This window comes from Ursus arctos, unplaced genomic scaffold (assembly GCF_023065955.2).
Source record: "Ursus arctos isolate Adak ecotype North America unplaced genomic scaffold, UrsArc2.0 scaffold_27, whole genome shotgun sequence".
Taxonomy (NCBI): Eukaryota; Metazoa; Chordata; class Mammalia; order Carnivora; family Ursidae; genus Ursus; species Ursus arctos.
In genome coordinates this window covers 13329867-13344601 of record NW_026622952.1, presented here as the reverse complement: position 1 = coordinate 13344601, position 14735 = coordinate 13329867, and the positions used below count along the sequence as shown (strand labels likewise).

Here is a 14735-nt window from a genome sequence, read left to right as displayed (position 1 = left end):
GTGTGGAATGTATAAACTACAGTGAAGTTGTGTTATTACCATTAAACAGATGGATTATTTGCCATTTTTCCTTTGTGAAGAAAATTGTGAATATGCAATTTAATTAACTGAGATTATACTCACGGCTTAAAACTGGAATGGCCAAAATAGATCTTGAGGGAATTAATTTGGCTTGCATTAGGTCCTGGTAATGAATGATCTTAAAATAAAACGAAATAGTCATTTATGTTAAAATACAATTGATAGGAAATAAAAATTTTATTTCATTGACTTATCTTAAAGAATATAGTGATAAGTACCAGAGGTTACTGTTTTCTGTCTTTTAAATCCAACTAATTCCATCCTCTGGATACCAGTCATGATTTCAGTTAAATACTTTGATTATTACCTAATACTAAGGATTAGAACTTCGTGATTCTACTACAAAATGGTTCACACTTTGCCTACACTATAAGAAAACGATGTTTTGGAATTTGCTATAGTTCTAAAACCTCACATTTAAACCCAACCATGGCAAGCAATATACCAATGTGAATTTAAAAATACAACCAACTTTCAATTAATGGTAATCAGAAATTACATTACTATCACAAATAAAACCCAGAGATAAAATTAAATCTTCATTTTAGGTACCACTCCAAGTCCTTGACCACAATTCTAACTGCATAGCACAACGGAGTTATGTTGATTTACTCAACTGATTTTTATTTTCTACTTAGGTCGAACGGTTCATGAGTGGCCAAGACAGAACAATGCAAATCAAGACCATTCATCCATAAACAAATGAAAATTCATTATTATACATCTCGGCTTTTAACAATTCTAAATAGAGAATTAAATTGCTTGGAGATGTTATGCCTTCATTTAATACAAGAAAACAAAGAGAATAACATTTTCTTTAACATTTTCATGTACTTTCCACCTGCAATATATCTTCATTTTCCCACATTATAACACTGACGAATATAGCTCTAGAGGAATGTTCTACTTTATGAGAAGACCCCAAGGTTTGCCGTAATGAATACTGTTACTTACACTTCGGTAATACAAGGTTCATTTTGTGGATTCCTTACTACAGTTGGCACACAGAGTATGAAATCAGTCCATTTTGCTATCTGACATTGTGCCACTTGTTTTAAGGAATAAGCCCCTAAAGAAAAGACACCACATATCTATGCCTTTAAGAATAATGTTTAATATAAGTAATTAATTAATGATTCTTATTAATGATTTTCTATTATTTTGACAAAACATAAAATTCAGGATGAAAAGTTCTGCATCACCAAATGCGCCAAATAACACAAGACTTCTATACCTCTACTTTCATAAAAGGTAAGATTGTGCTTTATACAGACCAAACACCAAAGGATTTAATGACAAGTTTTTAGGATGTCATTAATTATATGCCACAAAATCTTTGCCTCCAAAATGTTTAAAATCTGGACCCTAAATTAAAGTCAGCAGTAGGTAGCAGAGGTGAGTCATTTCAAAACATGTTACAGTGCTTACCTGCATCATCTTCTTCTTCTTCAATAGCTTCAATCTCATCATCTTCAAAAGAAACACCCAGATTTCTTTCCATTTTTATGCATTTTGAATGAACTGGATCTGCTGTGCCAGTATTTAGATTTTCTAAAGACTGAAAGTTTAAAAGAAATCTTAAAAGCAAAACCATTGACAGTGTCATATCTTTTTCACCAAACACAAAAGAAGTATTATTAACAGAACCTACAATTTTGTTCAAAGCTGGCAGATGTGCAACCAATACCACAAAAGAACATGTGTGCTCTAGTTTAAATATGTGCTCAAGAATGGTTTCTAAGGCACAAGGCCAAAGATGGAATACTTCCAGCATAAACAGGGTTCGTTAATAGCATATCATGGAGTGCCTGTGGGGAAAGTTATCAAAATTTTGAATAAAATTTTAATTTAAAACTTTTTTCCTTTATCATACTTCAGACTTTTCAATTGCCAAGAGGTAAATGTGGGTCTTACTGTTATTTTTGTAATGAGTTTCTCCATATCATGTGCCAGTTTAAGATTTAAATAGTAAACAAACAATAAATGTGTTTTTTGTGAATTATGTGAATCTGTTTATGTGAATTATGAAAACAATAAAAGATTCAAATAATTTTAGGAATGGAATATTACAAATGTGAATAAAGTTGCTCTTTATTTTGGCTTGACAATATTGGATTTTCTCCCCTAAATGATTATCTATTTAAGGAATGTTAGGATATTTCAAAATTGTTTCATCTGCACAGTTTTTTTTACTAAAAAGAGACAGGAAGAATTATTAAACCACAGTTCTCATTTTCTCTTTTTATTAAACCTTCCATTTAATAAACTTGACTTTAATGGTTTTCTAAAAAGTGTATTCATTTCAGGCCTGGAAAAGAAAAAGACTGATTCTGTTCCTGATTCTTTATTCAAGTCAACAAATATACTTAGAAAAGCATTTTGAAAATAAAGTTCTCTCATATGGGCATCCAGATTGCCTTCAAAGAGGTTCAATATACAATGCAAGTTTGTGGAAGTCTGCAAGTGTCGTATAAATGTGCTACTTGAACAGCACTCCTCAGAGAAATGGCTAATCAATGAAGGAATATGATTTAGTATTTATGTCCTATTATTACTATTAGCTAATATTTATTAAACACTTAAGAAATGCCAGGCTCTGTACTAAGCTCTTAACAAATAACACCTTAAATAATAACAGCTGTTAACTGAGTATCAAAAAGACTAAGAAACTTCCCCAAAGTCACACAGCAAATAAATGGAGAAGCTGGGATTTGAACCCACATCTAAATTCAGAATCCACATTCCTAATCACTCCACTACTCTGGTTGAAAACAAAGAATCAGGAACTTAATCTCATTTCATAAAAAAAAGAACAAAAATCACATCGACCTAAAGATGAGGAATAAAAAGCATGAATAATGATGAACTTTTGTGGGTTTTTTTCATTTTCAATTAATTTGAAATTTAAGCTTTTCTTCCTTATTTTCCATCCCTGATTCATACCTGACAAAGAAACTGGAGGCTGGGTGAAGTGGTGGAAAATATTTAATTATAAAATAGTATTACAACTTTGATAATAAAATAGAAGAAAATGAAATAATTAAAAACATTAGAAAATTATATATAATAAATATATCCATAGTAGGTAAGACCAAAAGAAGTAAAGAAGAATATTGAATGTATAACAACAGAACTCCCAAAAAAATGGGATACACATGGATGGGAAGAAAAAGAAACATTTCAACAGTGGAGGGCAAAATAACTACTGACGTTCCAGGAAAAGATTTAAAAGAAGCGACCTGACAGGAATATGTTTTCTAATATGTAAAAATTAGTATACTACTACTAAAACATTATTCATAGACCATACAAAGATATAAACAAATATGAAAAGGAAAATAAAATCTAATGGTTACATAAATGATACTAATCTCATTGTGGGGGGACATTTAGAATTAGGTAATATTTTACATTATTAAGTGTCCTTTTTGAAAGAACTGGAAGTAAATTTCTATAATTTCAAACATACCTTAACCATCTCCATTTCTAAATCTTCATCACTTTCAATTACATAAGATAGATCCTCTTCATTATCCTTGGAAGATAAATCCTTTAAAAAGTTATATTTCAAACATTAATTTTCCAATATAATTGACTCCATATCCTGTTTTCTACAAAATAAAGTTCCTATACACTAGATATCATTAGACAACTTCCTCTTCTTCTCTAATAGATAAATTTATAATACATATTTATATGGTATAAGAGACATAGATAGAAAGGAAGACAGGGTAGCAAGGAAGAAGAGAAAGAAGGAGAATAAACAGAAAAAAAGAAACAAAGAAAGAAAAAGAGAAAGAAAGAGAAATGTAATTGGAAAGACAGACAACAGAGACAAACAGACTTGATATAAAGCCCACAATCTAACAGAGAGTTCAACGTGACAAGTTCAACAATGGTTACACAATATCAAACTATGTGTCCCAAAGTGAGTACAAGAACCTCTTTAGATGTTGAAAAATTCTATTCTATTCTATTTCTATTCCAAGAAGAACAGTTGTTCTCTTATATCCACTAATTTTTAAATGATCACAAAAAGCTCCTATGACTGTAATACTTTTAAATAGATCACTATTTTATAAACAGCATCTATTTATATTTGAAAAACAGTGTCAGACAAGTTATTTATTCAGCTATTGCCAGTGTTGGGATATGAGAAAACTTTACAATAATGTGGCAATCCCCAGGAAGCAAGTGTCCAACAGCATGGGACCCCTGCATAAAAGAAATGTAGAAGGACCCCAAAAAAGTCTAATCTTTAAACTGAAAGTAGGAAAAGGAAGCACAGCCATAATTAGTCTGCAAAAAAATCAAGTCTTAAAAAAGGATTTTATTTATTTATTTATTTGTTTGTTTGTTTATTTTATTTATTTATGGGCAGGGGAGGGGCAGAGGGAGAGACAGAATCTTAAGCAGCCTCTACGCCCAGCATGGAGCCCAACGCAGAGCCTGATCTCACAACTCTGAGAGCATGACCTGAGCCGAAATCAAGAGTCACACACTTAACTGACTGAGCCACAGGCGCCCCTTAAAAAAGGATTTTAAAATGAGTTTTATACAAAGAGAAAAAAAATTATTTTACTTTTTAAATAGGGTTTTAATGAGTAAAGAAAAAAACTGCTAATTATTACACAATAAAAATGGCAATAATTGGGATATAAGATGACAATCAGATCATGAAATCCTGATCATAATTCTGTATTATTATAAGAAAAATACCATCTTAAAATGTATACCTAGTAAGAAATTTTTAAAAAGTTAAAAGGTGATGCAGACATTAGCAAAAGATATTTCCTAAAAGGGGAATCTGTTTTACAAGTGGTTGGTATGAGAATAGTCTGAAAATCATTTTAAAATAAAATGCATTTACATACTGGTAGAAGTGATTACTAATACAGTTACCAAACAGAGAATTTCTCAAATACTAAGACTTTTGATTGACACTAGAAAACTGAAGAGGGAAATAACCTTATTAAATGGCTTTCAAATTTAATTTTAAAAACCATAAGCTTAGTTATTGTAAAATAAAATGTATAGAATTCTACCAAATATAGGCATCACAGGTAATTTCCTAAACTAATGAAAAACAAATGATATAAAAAGAATACAGCTATATGATGTCTCATTTTATGGTTTGTCTTTACAACAAAAGAAACACAAAGATTTCTCCAATAAAACTTCACTATTTCAAAAAATATTAACTTAGCCAGGAGAAAAACAACCTCACAAAACAAACTACTCAGAACATAATAATTAGAAATCTAAACATGAAGTTGACAGATAATATAGAATGTTTCAAAACAATCTATGAAGAAAAAAATGTAAGTCACTGACTCTCCAGATAACAGTAAAGGTTAGTGCCAAGCAAAAACATTAGTTTATTAGAAACTTCTCACAATATTAAGTAAAGAAAGTCTTGTATGAGGAAATATAACTACTCCCAAAAATCAGGTTTGGAAGACTTAACACTAGTAGGTATATAGGAATTCCACAAAAAGCCGAGGTATCCATTACATAAAAATCAGGAGAAATGCTAAAACAGCAAAGCTCAACAAATGTGTACTAGCACTTTAAAATCTTTCCACTACAAGACCATTAAGTTGTGCTTATTACACTAAGTCAAAAACAGCAAACTATAGCTCATAAGCCAAATTCAGCTCACTTTTTCTTTTTGTTAATAAAGTTTTATCAAAACACAAGCAAGCTCATTTGTTTACACTTGTCTATAGTTGCTTTCACACTAAATTTTTGGACAGAATTGAATAGTAACACCAGAAAACGTGTGATTGATCTGCAAGGCCTAAAATTTTTACTATCTGCCCTTTCACAGAAAAAAATCAGCCAACCCCTACTAATGAATAAAATTTGCGTTCTCTTTTTTTAGTACCTCAGGAGATTGGCAAGTAACATCATTAAGAAGTTTTTCCTGAGCCTGCTGTTCCAGAATCTGGAGTTCATGTTCTGTAATATCTAACGACATCAAACAAATTCTTTCTGTGTTCTCTTTCAACTTATTGCCTTCTTCTAATCCAGCTTCAAGTCCATCATCTTCTTGTTTCACTTCATTTCGAAGTACATTTCCTTCATCATGTTTAATTAAATTATCAAGTGTTGTGTCCCATGTCTCATCTTTAACTTTAGTAAAAATTTTATGTTCTTTAATTTGTTTCTGTTGCACTCCATCAGCAGTTGGATCTTCCAATGGTAATAACTGAATGGTCTCGGTAGAACCAAGTATCATCTTCCTCAATGAGCACAGACTTTCTGAAATATCACTTAATAGTATAGAAATCCTAAAAAAATTAAGAAAGGGTAATTCAACTTTAACTTCAATAACTACCAGCACAGTTGTAATGCTTTTTAGTAAGTACAAGCTTTCTAAATTGACTTTCATTTAAAGGACACACTGGATTACAGTTATTTTTCATCTCTAATACCCACAATATGCTTACAGCTGTTGGCTACTCTCCAGTACAAGGTACTTCTGCATTCAACTTGTACACTTAACTTCTGCATTCACCTGTACACTTAACTAAGCATACATGCTTATGTGCTTGTTGATTTATATGCTTCCTAAGTGTCAGTGTGTTTGGTCCCAAACTAATTCTTTATGCCAGATATACTTTTTGTGGTAATTAATTTAATTAAATATAAGTCAAATCAATGACACATGACCATCAAAAAAAAAAATTTTTTTAAGTTGAACATGTTGAAAGACACAGCAAATTTCCTTTTTAAAAGAAAGTTCTGTCTGATTAACAATAGTCAATCTTAAGTTTTCACTCCATTTTAAAGAAACTAAACTAGAAATTGCAAATGATACATTATGGGTGTGCTTTAAACAAGAACCACTCTGCAGAATTCCAAAGAGCAGTCCTATATTTAATGAAAAAAACCATGATGAATATCAAAACATTGGGAAACAAATATACATTATTATTAAGTTAAAAGAAAATTTTTGTGATCCCATGTTTTAACTAACTGATTCAATTTCCCTATCAATTACTAGTCCCAGCTGTAACATATAAGAGTGTTTATATTATAATTCGAAAATGATGCTGTTGTGCATCTTCAATAATCACAAAACCAGACACATATTCTTTGAAACAGAAAAAAAAAAACCTTCCCATCAGTGCACAAATATAACAAGTAGGAAAATATGGAGAAATTGTATATGAATAAATATGATATTAATTTCTTTTTTTTTAAAGATTTTATTTATTTATTTATTTGACAGAGAGAGACAGCCAGAGAGAGAGGGAATACAAGCAGGGGGAGTAGGAGAGGAAGAAGCAGGCTCCCAGTGGAGGAGGCTGATGTGGGGCTCGATCCCATAATGCCGGGATCATGCCCTGAGCCAAAGGCAGACACTTAACGACTGAGCCACCCAGGCGCCCCACGATATTAATTTCTTAACTCCTTAATCGTAGTTACTAATATAACATCTTAACTAAGTGACTTTTTCAAGATTTTTTTTAATAATTTGAAAGAGAGAGCATGAGCAACAGAGAGAGCATGAGTGGGTAGAAGGGACAGAGCTAGAAGGAGAAGCAGACTCCCTGCTGAACAGAGAACCTGATGCAGGGCTCTATCCCAGAACCCTGAGATCTAACCTGAGCTGAAAGCAGACACTCAACCAACTGAGCCACCCAGGTGCCCCTAACTAAGTGACTTTAAACAGGTATTTATAACAAACCTGGTTAACTGCAAAGGAAAATCACTGCTAGAGTGTAAAATAAGGCATACTATCTGTTGGTTATAGGGTTTATTAAAGCAATTTTTAGTTACTTCATCAAAGTACAAGTTTGAGGGAAAAAAGGGAATATGATAAGAAAGAGACATTTTTCCTATTTAACACTTTCATTTAGCTCTTTCAATTCTTCTGTATTGAAAATACTTAATAAAATCCAGTATGACTTTTAAAGTTTTATATTGATGATTCAAATAAAAAATTAATCACTTATGAGAACAGACTATCAAAAATGCTGAGTCATTTCATGATTTTTTTTCCACACTAAAAATTGCACCAAAGTTGGGCTCAAGCTTAAGGTGACAAGTCTTCCATCAATACAAACAAAATCAAAATCAAATTCAAAACCGAAAAACTCACTGATTCTAACATTCTAAAATTCTTCAAATCTTATAAAGAATAGTCAGTATTATACACAGATATTCAAATATAAGAACTGTACATAAATACTTTAGTAGAAACAGATATGTGACACCATTTAATTGTTAAATGCATGGGAATGTTGTAACACATAAACATAGCGACAGTGACGTATATATTGGTAAGACTGTAAGGGCCCATTTACTCTGTGCTAACATCAGAGAATGACATGTCTCTATTTACTCTATTTACATGTCAACTATTTACTCTAACAAATATCAAAGGCTGTCTTTGGTAAGACAATATATTTTCCTTCCTTCTTAGGATTGTTATTATGCATATTAGTAGCCTACAGAAAGCCTCCGCACCCAACAGAATGTTAAGTACATGACACCAATACAACAGATGTGTAATGAATTTAAATCAATGAGTAAGTAGTACTGTACAATCCAATAGCTTCCAGGTCCACTGAAGCATAAAGCTGCTCTCTTCTGTAACAAAACTCAAACTACTCTATTTTAAAAGTTCTCAGTTCTAATTTTTATACTTTTGTCCACTCTTTCACAGACTGCCAGCTGTGACTTCCAGCTGTGGTCACGTGCACACCATTCCTTATCAATACCTGGTTTTCATTTTAACTCAATATCTAAGCTTGTCAAACTGTATCTATAAATGAGAAGCAAATAGCTCTGAATGTGCCCTCATGCGCTCCACTGGAAATGCAGTTAAATGAGTTTGAATTCATGCTTCTGACATGTATTTTAGCATTCAGAGGCCTTTTTTTGTTCCTCTCTGGTTCTGAGGTATAATTTGGTAAGTTAGGTATTACTGTAGATTTCTTACAAAGAACCTGAAATAAGAAATTTAACTAGTCCTTGTTTGACACTGAAACTTGACAAGATCGTTCTTTACTAAAAATGAATCCAGTATTTCCCATTCTCGTTTTAAGAAAACCCATTTAGCTTTGTTATTACAAAGCAACGCATTAAGCAGACATAATTTACATTCAACAGATAGTTTAAGTGCTAGGGAAAAAATCTGAAATACATGTAAATATCACATAAACAGTGACTATTTTTCTTTCATAGAGGGAAAAATGTAAAATTGAATACGAAATGGCTTTATTGTTACCTATTCCTAATTGACAGTCATGTCTTTCAGAAATTCTGTTACATAAAAACAACTAAAACAAATTGCTAGGGGGAAAAAGGACTTTGAAAAAGAGCTGAATCTCTGTATCATAATTCGAAATATCAGAATCAAAATTTATCACAGATCTCACACAAAAAACTACACTACCATTGCATTTTGTCAGAATCAGAATTCTATTTCAACTAACTGCTTGACATTCTACAAAGTATTTCTTCCTCAGTATATAACTATATTGTAATCATTCACAGTTCAAGAGCATTCCTGCTATTAGAGGAAGTCATTCAGCAATTAAGGCCTAGGGCAAGGCCTGGTTCCAAAAAGAGTCAGCTATAAGGCACTGGTAATCCAATGTCTATTAATCCAAATATCTCAGATTATCAGGGCTTTAGCTATAAAATGGCATTTAAAATCTGAATGCATCAGGGCGCCTGGTGGCTCAGTCAGTTAGGCATCTGCCTTCGGCTCAGGTCATGATCCCAGGGTCCTGGGATCAAACCCCACGTCAGGCTCCCTGGGAGCCCGCTTCTCCCTCTCCCTCTGCCTGCCACTATGACTGCTTGTGCTCTCTTTTGGTCAAATGAATAAATAAATCTTTAAAAAAATAAATAAAATTTTTAAAAAGCTGGATACCTCTTGTTCTAATAAATAGCCTATTGATTACACAAAATTCCTTTTTAATAATCAGATTAAAACCTGAAAAATGAAGCTACTAAATATAAGAGTTGTTTTTATTTATAACATTTTAGGTGACCAGGGAGCTGGATGGCTCAGTCATTAAGCATCTGCCTTCAGCTCACGTCATGATCCCAGCATACTGGGATCAAGCCCTGCATCAGGCTCCCTACTCAGGCAAGCCTGCTTCTCCCTCCTCCTCTGCCTGCTGCTCCCCCTGTTATGCTCTCTCTGTGTCAAATAAATAAATAAAATCTTTAAAGAAAAAAAAGTTTTAGGTGACCAAACTATGAATATAATTGAATGAGAGTTGCCCATATACAAAAGAAAAAGACAACATTAAATCTAAAATATTTTCCTTTCTGTGGAAATCTGAATTTTGTATTGCTTTCTTTCATAAAACATCCTACAAAGCAGACAGAAAAGCCTTAAACTTCTTGATGGGCAATTTAACAACTGGAAAGATATTTCTCAAATTTATAAATCAGTTTGTGTGCATGTATTGAAGCAAACTTCTATCAGTTGACCCTCATAAGGCTGACAGCAGACTTGTCCACAGAGACCTGGCAGGACAAAAAGGACTGGCATGATGTATTCAATGTGCTAAACGGGAAGAACATGCAGCCAAGAATACTTCATCCAGCAAGGCTGTCATTCACAATAGAAGGAGAGATAAAGAGTTTCCAGGACGAACAAAAACTAAAGGTATTTGTGAACACTAAACAGCCCTGCAAAAGATATTAAAGGGGATCCTATGAGCAGCGAGAGAGCCCAAAAGTAACAAAGACCAGAAAAGAACAATCTACAGGAACAGCAACTTTACAGATAATACAATGACACTAAATTCATATCTTTCAATAATTACTCTGAATGTGAATGGACTAAACGCTCCTATCAAAAGATACAGGGTATCAGCATGGATTAAAAAAAACAAAACAAAACAAAAAAAAATAAGAACCATTAATATGTTGCCTACAAGAGACTCATTTTAGACCCGAAAACACCACCAGATTGAAAGCGAGGGGGACCATTTATCATGCTAATGGACATCAAAAGAAAGTTGGAGGGCCATTCTTACATCAGACAAATTAGATTTTGAACCAAAGACTGTAATAAGAGATGAAGAAAGGCATTATATCGTAATAAAGGAGTCCATCCAACAAGAAGATTTAATAGTTGTAAAAATTTATGCCCCTAACTTGGAAGCAGCCAATTATATAAGCCAATTAATAACAACATTAAAGAAACTCATTGATAATAATACAATAATAGTAGGGAACAATAACAATCCACTCACAGCAATGGACAAATCATCAAAGCAGAAGATCAACAAGGAAACAATAGATTTGAAGGTCACACTGGACCAGATGGACTTAACAGATCTATACAGAGCATTTCATCCTAAAGCAGCAGAATACACATTCTCTTCCAGTGTACGTGGAACATTCTCCAGAACAGATCACATACTGGGTTACAAATCAGGTCTCAACTGGTACAAAAAGACTGAGATCATATCACGCATATTTTTAGACCACAGTACTATGAAACATGAAGTTGGCCACAAAAAGAAATTTGGAAGGACCACAAATACAGGGAAGTTAAAGAACATCCTACAAAAGAATGAATGGGTCAACTGGGAAATTAAAGAAGAATTTAAAAAATACATGGAAAGCAAGTGAAAATGAAAACACAACAGTTCAAAACTTTTAGAACGTAGCAAAGGCAGTCCTAAGAGGGAAATATATAGCAATACAGACCTTCCTCAAGGAACAAGAAAAGTCTCAAATACACAGCCTAAACTTAACCTAAAGAAGCTGAATAAAGAACAGCAAATAAAGCCTAAATCCAACAAGAGAAGAGAAATAATAAAGATTAGAGCAGAAATCAATGACAGATAAATCAAAAACACAGTAGACCAGATGAATGAAAGTAGGAGCTGCTTCTTTGCAGGAATTAGTAAGACTGATAAACCCCTAGCCAGACTTAGCGAAAAGAAAAGAGAAAGGACCCAAATAAATAAGATCATGAATGAAAGAGGAGAGATCACAACCAACACCAAAGAAATACAATTATAAGAGAATATTATGAGCAATTATATGCCAACAAATTAGACAATCTGGAAGAAATGGATAAATTCCTAGAATTTATAACATATAAACTAGAAACATATAAACTACCAAAACTGAAACAGGAAGAAACAGAAAACCTGAACAAAACTATAACCAGAAAGAAAACTGAATCAGTAATCAAAAATCTCCCAACAAACAAGAGTATGGGGCCAGATGGTTTCCCAGGGGAATTCTACCAAACATTTAAAGAATACCTATTCTTCTGAAACGATTTCAAAAAATAGAAATGGAAGGAAAACTTACAAACTCATGCTATAAAGCCAGTATTACCTGGATCCCAAAACCAGACAAAGACCCTACTAAAAAGGAGATTTACAGACCAATATCCGTGATGAACACAGATGCAAAAATTCTCACCAAAATACGAGCCAATAGGATCCGACAGTACATTAAAAGGATATTCACCATGAGCACGTGGTATTTATTCCTGGGCCCCAGGGGTGGTTCAACATCCACAAATCAGTCAATGTGATACGCCACATTAACAGAAGAAAGAACAAGAACCATATGATCCTCTCAACAGATGCAGAAAAAGCATTTGACAAAATACAACATCCTTTCTTGATAAAAAAAACTCCACCGTATAGGGATAGAGGGAATGTACCTCAATATCATAAAAGCCATATACAAAATACCCACGGCAAATATCATCCACAACAAGGAAAAACAGAGCTTTTCCGCTAAGGTCAAGAACACGACAGGGATGTCCACTCTCACCACAGTTATTTAACATAGTACTGGAAGTCCTAGCTTCACAATCAGACAACAAAAAGAAATAAAAGGGATCCAAATCAGCAAAGAAGTCAAACTTTCACTCTTTGCAGACAACATGATACCGTATGTAGAAAACCCAAAAGACTCCACCAAAAACTGCTAGAACTGATACAGGAATTCAGCAAAGTCATAGGATAAAAAATCAATGCATAGAAGTCAACTGCATTTCTATACACTAACAATGAGGTAGAAGAAAGAGAAATAAAGGAATCTATCCCATTTACAATTGTACCAAAAACCATAAGATACCTAGGATTAAACCTAACCAAAGAGCTAAAGGATCTGTACTCAGAAAACTATACAACACTTAAGAAAGAAATTGAGGAATACACAAAGAAATGGAAAAACAGAGGGAGAAAAGATGGCAGAGGAGCAGGGGACCCCTTTTTCAGCTGCTCCCCTGAGTCGAGCTGGATATCAACCAGACCATCCGGAACACCCATGGAATCCGCCTGCAACGCAGGAAGATACATCTGGATCTCTACAAATGAACATCTCTAGGGCTGAGTATTAAGGGATGAAGCGGGGAGCCATGAATCCGCACACAGATATCAGAAGATAAACGGAAGGGGGAGGGAGCCACCGCGCTCGGGCACCGGGAAGCAGTAGGCACCTGCACTGGGGAGGCAGCCGGACTCTGGGACCGGCACCTGCAAGAAAGGAGACTGAGACCGTGAGCCTGGGAACGCACGTGCGCCTAGTCTGAAAACTGGTGATCCGGAGCGCGCACAAACCACAATGAAACAGGGAGCTTGGGAGCACGTGTGGGAACCGGGGGCGGCTGGCGGTCTTAGAGGCACAAAGGACAGAGATGTGCCAGCCCTGGAAGCGAGAGCTGGGAGAGCGGCTGTGGGGCGCTCAACCTGGGACACTGCTAGGTTTTTAGCAGCACCGACAGAAACAGAGTTAAAGTGGCCAGGAGAGCTCCGTGGAGAGCGGACTGCGATCTCTCTATTCTGAGACAGAGGCTAGGATATGGCCACTGCTGCTCTGACTCTCAGAAGAGTCATAGAAAACCTCCAGGGAAAGCACCAGAGAACAAAAGCCGGGAAATACCGGTTCACATTGTGCCCATCCCCAGCCCCCCTCGCAGGGGACAGAGAGACTCTACCCAAACAGGGTTACCTGAATATCAGTGCGGCCGGCCCCTCCCCCAGAAGGCAGGCTGAAAAATCAAGAAGCCCACATCCCTAAGGTCCCTATAAAACACGCACACACTGCCTGGGTCCTGGTCAATAATTTGGGCTCTGGGCATCCCCGCAACCTCTCCTCATCAGAATGACAAGGAGGGGAACCCTCAGCAAAGAAAGGACACAGAGACTGTGGCCTCTGCCACAGAACTGATGGATATGGATATAACCAAATTGTCAGAAATGGAGTTCAGAGTAACAATGGTCAAGATGATGTGTAGGCTTGAAAAAAATATTAACGAGAATATAGAATCTCTAAGAGTGGAAATGAGAGCGAATCTCGCAGAAATTAAAAATGCTATGAATCAAATGCAGTATAAACTAGACACTCTGACGGCCAGGTAAATGAGGCAGAAGAACGTATTAGTGAACCGGAGGATGGGATGGTAGAAGAGAAAATAAAAACAGAAACTTGGCTCAAAAAATCCAATCTCAAGAATGTAGATTACGGGAGATTACTGACTCAATGAAACGTTCCAATGTCAGAATCATCGGCATCCCCGAGGGGGTGGAGAAAGAGAGAGGTCTAGAAGAGATATTTGAACAAATTGTAGCTGAGAACTTCCCTAATATGACAAAGGAAACAAGCATTCGTGTCCAAGAGGCAGAGAGGACCCCTCCCAAGGT

At 34.9% G+C, this 14735-nt stretch overlaps 1 protein-coding gene across 7 annotated transcripts in view; it reads right to left on the bottom strand.

The window, feature by feature from the left end:
- WRN (WRN RecQ like helicase) overlaps window positions 1-14735 on the bottom strand; it is a 141515-nt gene that overhangs the window by 75726 nt on the left and 51054 nt on the right. For all 7 annotated transcript variants that reach the window (XM_026508385.4, XM_026508387.4, XM_057303390.1 and 4 more), the window contains 4 exons: window positions 5969-6374; window positions 3551-3631; window positions 1510-1639; window positions 124-199 (listed from right to left, as the gene is read on the bottom strand). In XM_026508385.4, coding sequence (XP_026364170.2) covers window positions 124-199; window positions 1510-1639; window positions 3551-3631; window positions 5969-6374 — 693 coding nt within the window. The remainder of the gene's footprint in view (window positions 1-123; window positions 200-1509; window positions 1640-3550; window positions 3632-5968; window positions 6375-14735) is intronic.